The sequence below is a fragment of the Ursus maritimus genome, unplaced genomic scaffold, assembly GCF_017311325.1.
Source record: "Ursus maritimus isolate PB19 unplaced genomic scaffold, ASM1731132v1 scaffold_3, whole genome shotgun sequence".
Classification (NCBI taxonomy): Eukaryota; Metazoa; Chordata; class Mammalia; order Carnivora; family Ursidae; genus Ursus; species Ursus maritimus.
In genome coordinates this window covers 82742817-82761239 of record NW_024425563.1, presented here as the reverse complement: position 1 = coordinate 82761239, position 18423 = coordinate 82742817, and the positions used below count along the sequence as shown (strand labels likewise).

General features: G+C 40.5%; 1 protein-coding gene and 1 long non-coding RNA gene across 6 annotated transcripts in view; one reads left to right on the top strand and one right to left on the bottom strand.

The window, feature by feature from the left end:
* The window catches only part of LOC103658654, a 54023-nt gene extending 40407 nt beyond the window's left edge, over window positions 1–13616 (bottom strand). For all 4 annotated transcript variants that reach the window (XR_567228.2, XR_005838617.1, XR_005838618.1 and 1 more), the window contains exon 1: window positions 13157–13616. This is a non-coding gene — a long non-coding RNA (uncharacterized LOC103658654). The remainder of the gene's footprint in view (window positions 1–13156) is intronic.
* A 140-nt stretch (window positions 13617–13756) lies between these two features.
* RSBN1L (round spermatid basic protein 1 like) overlaps window positions 13757–18423 on the top strand; it is a 58336-nt gene continuing 53669 nt past the window's right edge. The window contains exon 1 of one of the 2 annotated variants that reach the window (XM_040644323.1): window positions 13757–14391. In XM_040644323.1, coding sequence (XP_040500257.1) covers window positions 13821–14391 — 571 coding nt within the window. In that variant the 5' untranslated portion in view covers window positions 13757–13820. The remainder of the gene's footprint in view (window positions 14392–18423) is intronic. The other variant, XM_040644324.1, reaches the window with a different exon arrangement.

Here is an 18423-nt window from a genome sequence, read left to right as displayed (position 1 = left end):
GAATGTTATCTTCTCCAGGATGCTTTTCCGTTTCTCCAGCTAGAGCTGTTGATCTGCCTTTTCTATCTTCAATGTACATAGTTCATGCTACCACTGCACTATTTTAACCACAATGCTAGACTTTATCTGTTATGCTTTTTAAAAAAAATTTATTTTAGATACAGAGACAGAGAGAGAGCACATGAGTGGTGGGAGGAGGAGAGCGAGGAAGGGTAGGAGGGAGTGGAGGGAGAGGAGGGAGAGGAAAGAGACAAGCAAACTCTGCGCTGAGTGTAGAGCCCCATGTGGGGCTCAATCTCACGACCCTAAGATTATGACCTGAGCCAAAATCAAGAGTCTGACGCTTAACTGACTGAGCCACCCAGGCGCCCCTATTATGTCTATCTTCTTAATTATATTGTCATGCTGTGCTGGGTACATACAGATATTCAATACTGTTTGTTGTATGAATCACTGAGTAACAAATGACATGACAGTCTTGAATTAAGAAGCACCAATGAAAGGCTTATTGGAAATCTTGTGACTAGAAAGTAAGGTCTACTCTATGAGGGCAGGAACCGTGTCTGTCTTGTCTACTGCTGTATTCCCAGAACTTAGCCTACTGCCTGGGACCATGCTTAATAGGTATTTGCTAACTTGGCATGCCTGGCAACTCAATCTTGGGGTTGTGAGTTAGAGCCCCATGTTGGGTATAGAGATTACTTAAATAAATAAAAATTTTAAAAAAAATAAGCATTTGCTAACTAAACACAAAGTACATGGAAAATAAGAAAAAGCAGATTAGCTATTACTTGAAAATAAACTGAAAAAGGGAATCTATAAAATGTAGTAAGAGAAGCACCTCTAGCATAAGTGGTAGTATACCAAGGAATAAAGAAACTTAGAAAATAATTAACATCACTGATTAGCAAAAAATTTTTTAAAAATTACTAAACATATTACCATAAACATGAGAGATTATTCTGGGGAGCAGAAGAGGCAATGTGAGTTGATATAAATAGGATTTATGTTTTCAATTAGTTATAGAAGGATAACAGACATTAGTATGCCAATAGAAATAAAAATAATGATGTCCTTCACATCTTCAAACAAATCTATATCATTTGCCACTAATACATTTGTCTTTTTCTGTTTAATGCCTCTATCTGGAGTATTGGAAGTACAACTGAATCTCAACGAAGTTATGTATTCATTTATAAGCACAACACAGTATGACCGTATACCTGTTGTTTATACTGGTGCTGTATTACTTTGGGCTTATTTTCCTATGCTAATCACTGAAGCACTTCCCTTGGTATTAGAACTTGTGTGACTCTAACACCTGTGCCTCTGTACTGACAGTTCACCGTGAAGAAGTTGAAGAGACTGAACGTCCATACTCCTCACATTTCTTTCTTTTTTTTTTTTTAAAGATTTATTTATTTATTTATTTGACAGAGAGAGAGAGAGAGAGAGAGAGAGACAGCCAGCGAGAGAGGGGACACAAGCAGGGGGAGTGGGAGAGGAAGAAGCAGGCTCCCCATACTCCTCACATTTCTGACCTAGATCAAGGTAATGAGCAAGGGACACTGCTAGTATTTGTGAACTCAGATGGCAAGATTAAGCCTTCAAGGCAAACTCCACCCAAGTTACAATAACTTTACAAAAAGAAAGTTTTTCTCTGGGACGCCTGGGTGGCTCAGTTGGTTAAGCACCTGCCTTAGCCTCAAGTCATGATCCCAGAGTCCTGGGATCTAGTCCCGCATTGGGCTCCTTGCTCAGTGAGGTGCCTGCTTCGCCATCTACCTGCTGCTCCCCCTGCTTGTGCTTGCTCACATGCTCTCTCTCTCTGACAAATAAATAAAATCTTAAAAAAAAAAAAAAAAAACTTTAAAAAACAAAGTTTCTCCTCTTTGGCATTTGGATTTGTGCATCTATGTTGGCAAGGTTGGATATGGCAAACTTTGATCCCAGGTTTTGTGCCTTGGTATTCAAGGTTTCCAGGGACTAGATTTGTACCTTCCTTTTTCTGTCCTCTTTCCCTAATAGATGTAAAACTCCCAGTGACAATAGTACAGAACTTAGAATTTTTCACGTATTATAATTACATACAGGGAGAAGACCAGGATTAAAATCCTAAGAATAGGAATTACAGAGGCACTGGGCTGGCACAGTTGGTGGAGCTTGTGACTCGTGGTCTCATGTTGTGAGTTTGAGCCCCATGTTGGGTGTGGATATTACTTAAAAATAAAATCTTAAAAAAAAAAGAATAGAATTACAATGTAAGCAGATTTAATCATAGCTTGAGTTAGATTTAAAGGTTAAAAAGTGGTTATTTATTTGATGATTCTTTAACTGTTTAATGTTACATCTATTTTTCAGTCAAAGATACAGAAATACTTATTCATCTGAGGGGAATCTAGAAGAGCTGGCACTTGAATCTAAGGCAGGATACATGTTATTTCATGGCCCTGTAAATAAATTATACAGAAAAGCTTTTCAAAGTAAAATCTGTGAAACTAAAGAAATGAAATGGTAACATTGTGACAGTCATAGTTTTGAAATTTCCTGGCTCTAGGTACAGTATTTGCACAAAACTGTTTTGTTCTAACCATGGGTGATCTCCCTCGACCCCTTAGAATCTGTCAGACCTGCTTCAGGATGTTCAGGTTACCCAGACTTTCTCTGGGCAACTGAATTATAAAGTGTCTCTGGAAGCTGAGGTCACTGTTTCTGTAGGTCTGTTAGTCTTCCGTACTCTCTCCAGTCTCACTCCTTCCCCTAGAAGTAATCCTGGCCTAATCTTTTCTATGAGATAAAAAGCACCAGTGCCCTAAGAAACACTGCATCTTTTTTGAATGCCTATTTTCTGAATATAGCAATTTAATTAACTGAAACTTCTAAAAAGTCCTGGTGACTGTTTGAATTTAAAATGTTGATGCTTTAGATTACTGCTTCCCCTTGCAAGATAGGACATTTTATTTTTTTTTAAGATTTTATTTATTTATTTTGACAGAGAAAGAGACAGCCAGCGAGAGGGAATACAAGCAGGGGGAGTGGGAGAGGAAGAAGCAGGCTCCCAGCATAGGAGCCCGATGTGGGGCTCGATCCCAGAACGCTGGGATCACACCCTGAGCCGAAGGCAGACACTTAACGACTGAGCCACCCAGGCGCCCCAAGATAGGACATTTTAGAAAGAAAACTGGTTAAGAGTCAGAATGAATGTGGAACTCCAGTTCAGTTTTGAAAAGTGCCTTGGAAGACTTTTCAAAACATGGGATGAAGTGAAATGTCCGCAAACATGAGGCTTATATGAGGCACTTAGTAAATATTACACTTCTACCCACAGTGATGCTTTGGTTGTGTGGCTGGAACTATGAAGAACAGTAACTCTGGAGGCGAAGTGTTCCTGTTCAAGAAGAAAGAAAAGGATATGTGGTAAAGAAAATTCACAAATTGGGTACAGGGTTGGTTTTTCAATCCAGACATTCTATGAGTTTATCATTTTTCTTTTTACCTCTTTGCCACACCTAGGTTTCTTTTTTTTTTTTTTTAAGATTTTTATTTATTTATTTGCCAGAGAGAGCACAAGGAGGGGGAGCAGCAGGCAGAGAGAGAGAGGGAGAAGCAGGCTCCCCACTGAGCAGAGAGCCCAACGAGGGGCTCGATCCCAGGACCCTGGGATCATGACCTGAGTCGAAGGCGGACACTTAACTGACTGAGCCACTCAGGTGTCCCCACACCTAGGTTACAAGGTTATAACATACTTTATTCTCTATCTACCAGTTATTAGCTAAAGTAGCTCCTTCTTGCCAGAGAACTGAGTAGAACGACAAAACATGCTTTTCTTTTTAGAGCTTTGTAACATTGAATAAGACTCCTGTCATACATTTTATAGGCTTCCTATCCCTTTCTAAAATGATCTGATGTACTTCCATATAAAAGTTCTGGCAGCAAAATTAACTCCAAAAGAGACATTTATAAATGCTTTGTATTTACTCTATTTGGCCCCTTTTACTCTTTATACCTTCTTCCTGCTTTGTGGTTCTTCCTGGCTCTTCAATGAAGCCTTTAAACTGTGGGCCACTCCCTCCCTTACAATTTTCAACTTCACTTTCCCCTACTTTGCTCTCCTTCCGCTGAACTTGAGTACATACTCAAACTGGAAAGAAGGCTGTGGTTGAGCAAGTGGTTGGCTCATATTTGGTGGAAAATGATAATACTGGTAAAGAGGTGAGATTTCAACTCACCTAAAATGTTAAAAAAAAAATATATATATATATACATACATATATATACATACATATATACACATGTACACATATATACACATGTGTGAAATTTTCAATCTTGACGAGTTACTGCCCTTTCTTTTTTCCCCTTACCCAAGTTCCAGGCAGGAGAGAAATGGGGAAGGGAAAATAAGCTAAGTGCCTCTTCCTACCCTTAAAGGAGCTTCCTGAAAACCTTACCCAAAGACTTCCAGCATCACTGGCATCCCCAAGAGTAAGGGAGGTTGGGCAGGCTATTTTTTTCTATTTAAGCTAGGCACATTGAAAACTAAATGAAATAAAGCTTCAGGTAGTAAGGAAGGAGGGGGGCAAACATATACTAGCCATCTCTGCCACAGACATGTTGAGTTTGAGGTGTTTTGACATATATGTGGATGATGTGGAGGAGTTAGGTCACAGAAACAGAGGAGAAGTCAGGTTTAGAGACGTCCACTGGGGAGCTGTTACTATAAAACCAATATATTGAAGTTACGGCATTTTTGAGATTGGCCAGGAAAAAGAATAATGGGGGGGGGAGGGCCCTTGCATTGAAACTTGAGGGCTTCCACCATTTAATAATGCTTGAGGAGAGGAGGAACGTGTAAACTATTTTGAGAAGGAGCTGTATGATAAATCTGAAATGTTAAGAGACATCCAATTGAACTGATAGTGGCAGTTGAATTTAACAGATAATTCTCTCCCAGTGTCCCCACATCCATCCTTTATTTATTTTTAAAAGATTTTATTTTTAAGTAATCTCTATACCCAACATGGAGCTAGAACTTACAACTTTGAGATCGAGTCACATGTTCTACTGACTGAGCCAGCCAGGCGCCCTCATTCTTTATTTTTTTAAAAAATATTTTATATTGGATACTATATGGCTAACTAAATGCTATTTAGTGCTTTGATTTTTTTTCTTGTAACTCTAATAATAATTAAATGCCTTTTATTTTTTAACCACTGTTATTTTAATTATTTCCATATGCAACACTCCTATTTACAACATATGTTTCAACCCTGGGATCTCAGATAGGTTCTTTCCTACTTCCTATATTTAATGATTATAATCATAGTGAGGGAAAGGATTTACATAATCATTACAGAGCCCAGTATTGGTATGCCAGAGAAACTGATGACGAATCTATGGTTCAGTGGGTTCTTGCCATATATGTATCCATGGACTTCAAACTTGATAGAAACCTTATTTGCCAATGGAAAGGACAATAATGTAATATTATGCAGCTTTGTAAATTTCCTTTTCTGAAGTTAATTCCAATACTTCTTTTAACAGAGTTAGGTGTGGATAGATGCAATGTTGATCTAAAGACTCTTTACTCCAATAGTACAACAGAAGGTTTTCAGATGAATACAGAGACTAGAGTTCTTTTTGAAATTTATTCAAAGTTGCTTAACTTCACGGTTCTGAAGACAGCTATCAAAGAATCAGATTGTCCCTGTTACTGCTGTCACTACTTCATCTATTACCCAAACAGACCTTTCATCCTAAAGGACAGTTTTTTTAAAATTAATTTATTTATTTGAGAGAGAGAGAGAGCAACCACAAGTGGGGTGAGGGGCAGAGGGAGAAGCAGGCTACCTGCTGAGTAGAGAGCCTGATGTGGGGCTCAGTCCCAGAACTCTGGGATCACGACCTGAGCCAAAGGCAGACGCTTAACTGACTGAGCCACCCACGTGCCCCTAAAGGACAGGATTTTATCAGTGTTTTTCTTATAGCCTTAACCATCCCTACAGGAGTTATAATACCACATAAAATCTCATGCTATAAACTTGATGTTGTTTTACCTATTCAGATCTGCAGCTGGAGCTATTCTGTACCTTTAGGGAAAAGTTATAGAATGGCATTCTAGTTGTATGAATCTTCTTTTTTTTTTTTAATAAAAAAATTTTTTTGTTGTTCTAAATAGGCTCTACATCCAATATGGGTCTTGAACTCACAACCCTGAGATTAAGAGTCTCATGCTCTACAGACTAAGCCAGCCAGGCCCTCTAGTTGTATCAATTTTCAATGTATCAATGTACAACCACATTAAGAAACAGTGACTATGACTGAAACTCACTTTTAGTCATAACTTGATTCATCAGAAAGCTAATATTTTGACTTTTTGGGGGGAATATACCTTTGGACTACTATAGAACTATTCTATCAGTTTCTGGTGAAAACAATTACATTGGCAAATCATAATACAGGCTGAGTCACTGACTGATTTATCTATACTGATATATCCAATAAACACTTGTTGAATGTTTAATGTATACAAGACATTTTGCTAGATTCTACAGATACATAGGTGAATAAGAGTGAATAAAAAAGTCCTTATGGAACTTACTGTTTCCTGAGGGAGACAGACAATAAAAAGTAAAGAAATAACTGTAAAGTAATTACAAACAGTGATAGGTGCTCTGAAAGGAAGAAAATATTGTGATAGAGAATAATGAAAAGAGAGCCACGTAAGAATGGTCAAGGAAGGCCTTATGGCAAGAAGAGAGAGTTGTGGGTGGGAACGAGGAAGCATTACAGGCAGGGGAAACAGCCTGGATAAAGGGTCTCAGACAGAAATGGGCACGATCAAGGAACAGATAGAAAGCTAGTGTGGCTGATGCAGAATGAACAAAGAGAAGTGTGGCATGAGATTCTCAAAGATTTTTTCACATGATCTAAAGGTGGAAATCAAAATCCTATAGCAAGAGTCAGCAAACTATGTCTTGCAGGTCAAATCTATCCTGCTTCCTAATTTTATGAAGTTTTACTGGAACAGTCACACCCATCCATTTACATGCTGTCTATGGCTGCTTTTGTGCAACAAGCAGTAGTTGCTAGGAAGACCATGTGGTCTGCAAAGCCTAAAATATTTACTACCTGACCCTTGAAAACAAATTTGCTGGCCCCTGTACTAGATGTGGACTAAATTAGAACTGACAGTTTGGTAGTTGAGAAGGTCAGGCTTTCCTAAAGCACAGAACCTCCCTGTCTGACTTGTCCATAACGCCGGGATCACGCCCTGAGCCGAAGGTAGACGCTTAACTGCTGTGCCACCCAGGCGCCCCTACATATTGTGTTCTTATAAAAAAGTAAGCTAGAAAATAGAAACTGTTATTAAGAAAATCATGAGAGAGAAAATACATTTATAGTACAGTACTGTATTTATTGAAAAAAAATCTGCATATAAGTCGACCTATGCAGTTGATTGTGTTGTTCAAGGACCACTTTCATTTGCTTAGCACCCATTCCAGCAACTGACAAAGGTAGGGCTGTGGATTAACAAACAAAACTCTCAAAAGGCACCTGACCCAAACTAAGCTATTCTTTTCTAGATCAAAAGTCGGACTGGGTTACATGACTCACAGATAAGTTTTGTTTGGCTTACACAGCTTCTTAGGAAACTTCACATTAAAAAAAAAAAAAAAAAACAACTACATATTTACCAGGTGGGTCCACTTCATTTTCATATGGGAACAATCAGCTAGAGCTGAGAAGCAAGTGTACCTTGTAGAAAAAGCATGTATTCCCAGTTTTTCACAGTCCTCACCACTTCTTATTTTACATTCACTCTGCCTTATTTTTATTACATTTTAGCCTTCCAAGACCATTTGGCATTCCAAGTTTGTAACCCCAGGTCCCCATCTTACCATAAAGATCACAAACCAGCACTTTATAAACTTCTTTTCAACATACATTTATTGAGCACTGACCATATCCCAGATACTATGCACACAAATATAAACACTGCATTATCCCTGCCGTAGAGGAGCTCACAGGCCAGAAGCAGAGACCAATGTGTTAAATGATCCTAGGCAGAATGATGATGGCACAAAGGCATGATCAATTCTGATTGAAAAGTCAGGAGCACCACACAAGGGAGATTTTTGAACTATATCTTTTTTTTTTTTTTTTAAGATTTTATTTATTTATTTGACACAGAGAGAGACAGCCAGCAAGAGAGGGATTACAAGCCGGGGGAGCAGGAGAGGAAGAAGCAGGCTCCCAGCGGAGGAGCCCGATGCGGGGCTCAATCCCAGGACCCCGGGATCACGCCCTGAGCCGAAGGCAGATGCTTAACGACTGAGCCACCCAGGCGCCCCTTTTGAACTAAATCTTTTTTTTTTTTTTTTTAAGATTTTATTTATTTGACAGAGAGAGAGACAGCCAGTGAGAGAGGGAACACAAGCAGGGGGAGTGGGAGAGGAAGAAGCAGGCTCATAGCGGAGGAGCCTGACGTGGGGCTCGATCCCAGAACTCTGGGATCACGCCCTGAGCCAAAGGCAGATGCTTAACCGCTGTGCCACCCAGGCGCCCCTTTTTGAACTAAATCTTGAAGGAAAAGTAGACCTTTAGTATTGTATTCCAGGCAGAGGAAAGAGAATGCACACAGGGACGTGGAGTACAACTCTTTTGGCAATTACAATGGTTCAGAATAGATGAAAGAGAGGGAAGCTGTAGGAGAGTAAGAGAAGTGCTGGGGTTATATATCAAGAATGGCTTATATCTACACTAAAAAGTTTGACTTTTATTCTATACGCAAAAGGGAATTACTGAAGAGAGTGAAGCATAACCAGGTTTACATTTTAGAAATACAATTCTGGTAGCAGCATGGAGGACAGTTTAAAAAATGGAAGACTGAAGGCCGAGAGACCAGTCAGTAAGGAAATCATTCACAAAACTTAAGCTGACTTGAGGCCTTAAGGCAAGAAGCAGCAGCAAGAATGAAGAGAAACTAACTAGAGATAGTACTGATTGAATGTGGAGGATGAGGGGAAAAAAAAAGTCAAAGAAGATTCCCAGTTTGTAGCTTGAATGATAAGGAATGTAGGAGATGACACATGGGAGGATGGGAATGGGTGGCATGAACTTTGAGGTGCTTGTGATTACACAGGTGGTGATGTCCACTTGGCATCTGGATTAAGAGTCAGTAATCAAGTGCAATGTTAAGGCAGGAAGGAACTTGGAAAGTGTCAGCATTTATGAGCTATCAGAAGACACTGTGATGCATAATTTTATCACAGAAGTGTGCAAAGTGCGATCGAGAGCAGTGACATACACCTAAGAATCACCAACACTTAAATGGAAAAGAGGGGGCAATGCTCGGGAGGTTGGATACGAATAGCAAGCAGGTAGAGGGGTTACCAGCAGCATAGAGATGAAGAGAATTAGAGTGTGAGGAATTGAAGTGCTACCAAATGTTTGGTGCCAATTACATACCATAGGCTCTAGGTCAGATAGTGAAGAAAGTACAGAAAGGATAGATTAGTGGAGGGCTGTCAGATCTATTGAGAAAATTAAAAAGGGACATTCGGTTAAATTTGAATTTCTTTTTTTTCTTTTTAAAGATTTTATTTATTTATTTGGGAGAAAGAGAGCACGCACAAGTGGGGGGTGGTGAGGGAAGGGACAGAGGGAGAGGGAGAAGCACGCTCCCTCAATTTGGGGCTTGATCCCAGAACCCCAGGATCATGACCTGAGCTGAAGGCAGATGCTTAACCACCTGAGCCACCCAGGAGCTCCTAAATTTGAATTTCAGATAAACAAAGAATTTTTTTTTAAGTATAAATATGTCCCAAATACTGTATGGGGCATACTTACACTAAAAATTTATTCATTGTTTATTTGAAATTCAAATTTAACCGGGTGTCCTGTATTTTATTTGGCAATCATAATTAGGTGAAAAAGAAAGATCTAGAATCTTGGAGTTCTCCTGAGGTCAAAGGACAAGGGCATGATATAGAGGAGTGAGAACCCTGAATATTAAAACATTGTAGTTTAGGATTTCAGAGATGGAAGGGTGATGAAAAGGATCAAGGAAGGTCCACTGGAATTTGTGACCGAAACAGAATGGAAATGCAAGACCAAGAAGAAACAGAGGCAAGAATATTGATGGCTCATTAGTACGGACATTGAGGTCAGTTAAAATGTTGGCTGAAGGGGATGAACACGTGCAAAGTATCAAAGTCTTCATTAAGTATGGCAAAATCACCAGGAAGTCAGTGGAGGACGGGATAGCCATACTACAAAAATCTGATAGAGGGGAGGGCTTTTGGCATGATACTAAAAGAGTAATAATGACGTGAAATTCTGGAAGTGATCCCCAGCTCAGAGAGAAGGAACAACTTTCAAATGTAAAGACTGTGTCCTCAGAGTTTCAAACAAGATGGGGAAGCAGGATATATGGTAGTATGTTTTCAATAGAGCTGTTGTTACAGAGAAGGGAATGAAAAGGGATGGGACAGATTATCAGTGAGTTGACAACAACCAAAAGTGAAAGAAATGGCAAGGTAGGAATCTAGTCTTCATGGGGAAGAAAAGGTAGGCTCTTTCAAACAACTGAAACTTGGCTTGAGCTGAGATCCAAAGGATGTGATTTCTCATAGGCACCTCTTGTCCATTGGGTCCAAGGTCAAGGAGTAGCCCAAACTTGTCACTCTTCCAATGTTTCCTAGTGCAGTGAATGGTACCAATGTCCACCAAGGTATAGAAAGTATTCATGGTATCTGCCTCCATTATGCTCATTATCCAAACCATCATATAAGCAACAGATAAAAAGCATTCCAGGCAGTGGAAACAACATATGCAATATTCTTATGTTGATAGATAGCATGGTGCAATCTAGACACTAAAGAGCTTTCAACTTGATACAGAAGAAGGAGGGACTAGTTCATGATGGGTCACGTAGGTCATATTAAGGATTTGTTCTTTATCCTAAAAGCAATGGAAGCCATTGGCAGGTCTGAAGCAAGGGAAGTGATATGATCAAATTTAGGTTTTTTTTTTTTTTAAGATTTTATTTATTTATTTGAGAGAGAGAGAGAGAGCGCGCATGAGGGGGGTAAGGGTCAGAGGGAGAAGCAGACTCCCTGCTGAGCAGGGAGCCGGTCTCGGGACTTGGTCCTGGGACTCCAGGATCATGACCTGAGCTGAAGGCAGCTGCTTAACCAACTGAGCCACCCAGGCGCCCCAAATTTAGGTTTTAGAAAGAGCATTCTGGGTAGAATGCAGAATAGATTTGAGAAAACAAGAATATAAAGAGGTGACAAAAAGGGCCAGTGTAGTCATTCTGGTTAGAAGGGATAGTACTTTGAATAGGGTGCCAATAGTGGGCATGGAGAAAAGTGGATGGTTTTAGTGATAGCAGAGATGAAGCCAAAAGGAATTGGTGATGGCAGTGGGAATTCTCTCCTGGTTCAATGTTAGGAGGATTGATCTAGTTGAAAGGGGATGGCTGATTACACAGGAGAGAAAACAGATAATTGAGCACTGGTAACAGATAACCAAATTGCCCTTAGACCTGGAAGGATATTCCTCCTATTGCAAAGAGCAAGAAATCCTTGAGATCAAGGGGCCATGTCCGCCGAGATCAGAGGGCAGACAGAGCTGATTACACAATGGTATTTGCAAAAAAGGATGCGGACACAAGCTTGGACATGTTATGTGCATGCATGCATGGTCCTTTCTGGTGCGGTGGGTGAAGAAGCTGGGAATGGGAAGAGAACAGGGTCCAGAAGAGAACACTAGAAGTCTGAGAATTATAAATTTGAACATGGCCTTCCAGATCATTATTTCAGTCAAGGTGGTGGAGTAGAATACATTTTTAATTTTTATAAGATTTATTTTTTAAGTAATCTCTACACCCAATGGGGTACTCAAACTCACAACCTTGAGATCAAGAGTCGCATGCTCCACTGACTGAGCCAGCTGGGCGCTCCAGAACACATTTTTTGTAATAGTTTGTTATTTTGATTTATAACTTAAATATTTAGACACATGGTATGTGAGCCCCCAAGCCATACTCTCACCCAGGCTCTGCAAATTTAGAGTTAGGACTGATAAGAGTGTATAACCGTATAAAAGACTATAGTGCAAGCAGAAACAAATTCATGAGGGTGAGAGTACACTTTAGCTGGGCCCTTGTACCAAGTTGGATTTTCCAGACTCCTATGTGGGAGTTAAAAAAAATAAATGGTGCAAGTTTACAGGTACTAAATTAATGTATATGAGACACATTTATGTATCTGACGGATCAACAATTAACAGGCTATTTTAATTGTAATGGTTTCAGTGTGATTTTGAAAAGCTTCTTGAATATGGCAGAAGTTAAGAGCATTTAAGAGACCTTAGTGATCATGTAATGGAATTTATTCAAATAAAACAGAGGTTCTGACAGATGAAACATTGTGACTGAGGTTACAAAGGTAGTTACTAGCCAGTGACTTCCAGCCCCATCCTCTGCCCACTCTTCCAACAATGCTACTTTTCATGACAGTCAATTTCAACCACAAAATTTTCACTTTCTTTCATCGTTATGTATTAAATACTTTCATTACTTTAAAAATTTGAGGCACCTAAAAAAGGTCCATTATTAAATTTTGACGCCAAAGTATTCTAAACAAACAAAAAGGCGAAAACAAAATAAAAAATTCCACCTTCATGAGGTCACAAGAATTGGTAACCCTGGAAAGTTACTTTTAACTGTTTTCCAAAAAGTTACAGGTAACATAGGGCTCCTTTTAGGACTTAGAATATCCTGACTGCTCATTTCCTGATTTGACTACTTTTATTGTTACATTTATTCCCTTGATTTGTTAATCTTATGTGAGACCTGAGTTGAATTAAAATCGTGCTCCTCGTTTTGGTTGCAACCTTGTTACTGTAACCCATATCCCCCAGTTCCTTATCTTCTGAGCTAGAAATCAAAATAACGCGTATAAAACACCGAATACTCAGGGTGCTAACCGCTATCTTACACTTAAAAAAAAATCCTTGCTTTTCAAACATCAATAAATATCGCCAACGGATTTGTCTTAGTAAATCTGTTATAATAATTGCAATAAAATTAAGATCTTTAAGAGTATATCACTAAAGTTTAAAAGAAAAATTCTCCAGGGAGTCTTACCTTTAAGCTCGGAAGTAATCCGAAAGTTCTGGATTTGCAGGAAGTTATCTCCCTTAAAGCATTAGAGTTGACGATTTTAGCAACAGTAACAAATCTTGTCAGGGCACCAAGTGATTTTTAGTCCCTCCCATCCAACGACTGCTGCCTAACAGAAGGAAGGACTGAATTCCGCACAAAATTTTTTCCTCTAAGCTGAGAGCATCAGCGAAATTCGGCTTTCCGAGCGCGAAGAGACGGGGAGGGACCAAAAGGATCCCAGGGGAAAAAAGGAGAAAGTGTTACATGACAAAGTCGAAGCAGAGACAAGCGCGCCTGGGCGTGGGCGGATTTGAGGGTCCGGAGTTGGGGGTTCATTCCGAACACTCACGGGGCACCAGAGTTCACGCTGGCGACAAGTGGAAGACCCTCCCTTCACAGCTCGCTCCGCCACTAGCTGCGCCCCGCGGAGCTTTGACCTCCAAAACTGATCCGCCGGGCGATAACGCCTCTTCGGCTCCAGATTGACGCCTTTGGTTGGTTCCCAGAGGGATCCCTCAGCATGGCTCGTCCAATAGAGGGCTCTGCAGATGGCCCGGCCGCTCCACCCCTCCCCCGCCCCTCGTTGAGGGCCCGCCCCAGCCCCGCGCCCGGGAGCCGAGGAGAGTAAATACAACAGGAGCGCAAAATGGCGGAACCGCCGAGCCCAGTGCACGGCGCTGCCGCCGCCGCCGCCGTCTCGGAGAAAGAACCGTTTGGCAAATTGCAGCCCTCTTTCCGGGACCCACCGGGTCCTCTGTCGGCCAAGAAGGTCCGGACTGAGGAGAGGAAGGCGCCGCGGAGACTGAACGGAGAAGGGGGCAGCGGCGGGAACAGCAGGCAGCTGCAGCCGCTGGCGGCACCTTCGCCTCAGAGCTATGGCAGCCCCGCGTCTTGGAGCTTTCCCGGTCTGTCTGCTGCCCCCTCCCCGTCCTCTGCTCGGAGCAGTTTCTCTTTTTCCGCTGGCTCCGCGGTCCCTTCCTCAGCCTCCGCTTCCTCGTCTCAGCCGGTGCCGCGCAAACTGCTGGTCCCTCCTACGCTGCTGCACGCTCAGCCTCACCATCTCTTGCTGCCCGCCGCCGCCTCCTCGGCCAACGCCAAGCCGCGCCGACCTAAGGAGAAGCGAGAGAAGGAAAGGAGGAGGCACGGCCTCGGCGGAGCAGGCGAGGCCGGTGGGGCCGCCCGGGAGGAGAACGGGGAGGTGAAGCCGCTGTCGCGAGGTGGGTGCCGGCGCTGGGAGGGGGAGGGGAGGGCGCCCCGGGTCCCCGCCACCTCCTCGCGCCCGCGGGGCCCGGGCAGGGGGAGCGCGGGGGCCGCGGGCGCCAGCCTGAAGGGGGCGGGAGTCGTCCCGTTCTCTGCAGGCGATTTTGCAGTCCCCTTGGGGACAGGAAATGGAGCCTGTAATTTCGGTTGCAGCGAGGGGAATGCCGAAACTCTTATTTTTTATGTTGCTTCTACCTCCCAGTTAATGCGCTGCAAGATTTCTAGTATTCGGTCTAGAGTACCCGCCTAGGTGTGCTGGGCTACGGAGGGAGATGGGAAGAAATGGGATCGCGAAGGATATGGTCTTGTAAAAGGTGCTTTATTCATTATTAGACCTTTTAGACGTGATCACAGAATTCGTATTTGTGAAACAGGCTCTAACGCCAGAAAATCCTGTCAAAAAAAGGGGTGTGGAGAGCATTGGCGTCAGCTGGAAGCTACCAGAGGCCTGAGCTTTTCATCCCTATTAGGGAAATGAGGTAGTGTGCAGGGCCCGAAGTGTGCTGTTTCATAAGGTACCCTCCCTGCACCCTCTGCACTGCTCCGTATTCTCAAGTGTTTTGAGTGGTCCTGTTTGGAATACCACCACCCTTCAGAAAGAATTTTCAGCCATATTCCTTTTTCCTGCAGCAAATGATAAAATCAGGAGCGTTGACGTTTTTTGGCCAGATCAAGTGACTGCAAAATGTTTTAGGATCAGAAAATGGCAAATTCATAAGCGTCCTTTTCAGACAGGGCTAGGCGATTTTCTTTTAAAATGTAGGCTAGCCATATAATTTTCAAAAACTATTTGTTTAAAATAGATGGTCCAACTTATTTATTTACTGATACATAATGATCTGAAGGTGGTACAACATGGAGAGTGGTTGAAAATTAGATCTTTATGTGATCAAAAGCCTAAAGCATATAATGACCTTTATTATAAATATACATTGAGAATGTATTGTGAAAGTATTTTTGTTTTTTAGGAAAAATGACATGTCAAGCAGTTTTAGTATTGCTGATCTAATTGTAGCTTAAATCATGAATAATTCTCTATATGTTTGAATTAGAATGACTGTTTTCACAATTTTTTAAAATGCTGCACAGGAATATGTGGTAGCAGGGTTACTTCTTCCCTGCTGTTTTGCCTGTAGAAAAGCTTGGACAGCTAAGCAGGTACTCTGGCATAGGGTAAAGTTCTCTCAGTTTTGGAGAGTGTTGCTTCTAGGAAAGTGGTTTTGAGGATGGAACTTACACTACTTTTAGTCTGGAATTTTAGGTGATTAGTATTTTGAAGCTATTTTGTTTTAATGCTTATCTTTACAAATTAAAAGTCTGTGCATTTGTAGCTTGCTATTAGTCTTATTTGTGATGTGTAAACATTGTATTCTTTTAAGTTCTTTCAGTGAGGACCTGAATGTGGGGTATAACATTGTCAGGGTATTGGAATGGCTGAAAATAAGCATTCTTTCACAAGTCTAACTTAAAATATGGAGCATCCCTTAATGTTAAAGAGAAATTTCTCCAGTTTTTAAAATTATATTTAGAATTCTTCTTTTGAAGTCTACAGCTTATTTTATGAAGCCTTAATATGAGGAATGATAGCTTCTACGTTAGGATCTGGGTAATGTGTTTTTCCATGATCTCTGTAGGGTTTTGTTTTGAGTAGTGACTATATATAAACACCATTGTAAGATTTTCATTTTTTTTGAGAGAAATGCTGCTACTTTACTGAGGAAAAACAAAATCAAAGAAGGATTTTTTTCAGTGTCTTAATGATTAATGGTGAAAATCTCAAGTATTATCCTTGTAAAGTTGAGATTTAACTAAATCAAGGTTCTGTTTTAATGAAGAAAATTCTTCAGAAGCAACAGTAATTAAAACAAAAATACATTAATTCAATATAAATATAATTACAAATATGAAAATTCTAATTCGTAATATAACCCGTTTCTCTGGGCTTTATGTAAGAATCTTAGTGAGTGGTTGGGGCGTCTGGCTGCCTCAGTCACTGGAGCATGTGACTCTTGATATCGGGTCAGTGAGTTCGAGCCCCACCTTGGGCTTAGCCTTAACTTTAAAAAAAAAAAATCTTAGTGAGTAGATATGTCTGTTGTTTTAGATATATAACTCTTTCTAATGTTGCTCAAAGTTGGATAGTTAGTGGATAGCACACAGGATAGTTCAGTGACCCCAGTTGTCCCATAGCTGGCTGATTGAACAAAGCTGAATCGGAACAGGAAGTGAGCTATAAAGACACCTAAGCAAAGAAAATAGATCCTTCCCTCAAAAAGCAAACAGACATCCAAAAAATCTAGCTCCCAACTCCATTAACCGGTTGAGTTCCTGTATGGTAGTCGTTTTTTTTTTTAAGTCTTCAGTGAGAACTGCTGATTTTTTACATTGGCTACCATCCTAACAGGAATTACTTGGATAAAATGAAACTGTGTATGAAAAGGCTTTGGCAGGCCATTTAGTAAATGTTATTTGAGTCAGAAACATGAAGATTTGTTTTTTAACCTCATAACAAATTAAAAAGTGGATCAGTCCAGATAGAGTAAGGATCATTGACAGATTTGAAAGTTTAGAGTGATAAACAACAGAATTACAGAAGCGTAGCAGTCTAAGCCCATTTAGCGTAAGGGCTGGTGCCTTACACACCAAAAACCTGTGAGGTCATGTAGTCATAGTGCGGTAGCTGACTTCCATGATAGCCTGAGTCATCATGTAAAAGTTAAATTTTTTTCTTATAAAAAGAAATTGTGCAAAACTTTTTAGATATTTAAAACTAGAAAGTAACCAGATTTAGTGGTTAGAGAGGTAATCTGCTAAAGAGTTCACAGTCCATTTTCCTGTAAGATTGAATAAATTTTTGAATTGGTAACTGTGGAAGCTAAGAGTGGACATGTACTAAAGGTATCTGACATTTAGAATTATGTTATAACAAGCAGCAGATCAAACATATTATTAGATAGCAAAGTGCCTTAACAATTGCGGTAACCAATAAAACTTGTATACATCTTCTAATTTTTGTTGGTGTTTTTGCTTTGCATTTATTGACTTATTTTTTTCCTTAGAATGATCCTGTGAAGTATCCCAAGATAAAACCAGAGCATTCCACAAAATGTTTGCCTAGAAAGTGTAGTTACAGAATTTAATTCTAATGAAAATAGAGGCTTTTTTAAGAATTGAATAATTACTTTTGTTTCTGTTTTAATTCCAGTTAGCATACGGTGTTATATTCGTTTCAGGTGTATGATACAGTGATTCAACAATTACGTACATCACCAGGTGCTCATCACACGCGCACTCCTTAATCCCCATCCCCTATTTAACCCATCCCCCCATCCACTGGGAGCCATTGGTTTGTTCTCTATAAAAGAGTCTGTTAGAAGTGAATAAGGTATGTAAATGTCAGTGTTTTCAAGGGATAGATGTTGGAAGATTTTTCAAACTGGACTTTTCCCTATCTTTCTAATGTTAATTCCACAATTTTAGGTTAAATTCATATTTAGAGGTTTTGTCATTATGACCAAATATTTGTCACTGCTGAAATAGTTTACTATGATTTTATTTTCTTGTGTGACCTTTGTTTTTCATGCTTCGTTTTTTTCATTTGCTTAGTTTTGTCTGGCAAGGTCTTTCTATACCCTCCAGCAGCTCCATAAAATGCTTCTCAGTACAATTTTCCACATGGTCAAATCTGTCAGATAAACTTATCAGTTCTGTTTGTTCCTGTAGTCATCTCTTCTGTAGCGTCGTTCTTTCTGCTTTAGTCTGGATTGTTTTCTCTGTAGGCCTGCTGCAAAGCTGTCATCTTGGGACTTCCCTTAGCTGACATTCTGGGAATTTCTTTCACTTTTGCTGAATACCTTTTTTCTGGACCCTATGCCTTCCTTTGGTTTATTCCTTCGTTTTAGTTTCCTCTACTATTACTGTGAGAGTATGCATTGGAAATATATATATATATATATATATATTTCCCCCCCCCCCCCCCCCACACACTG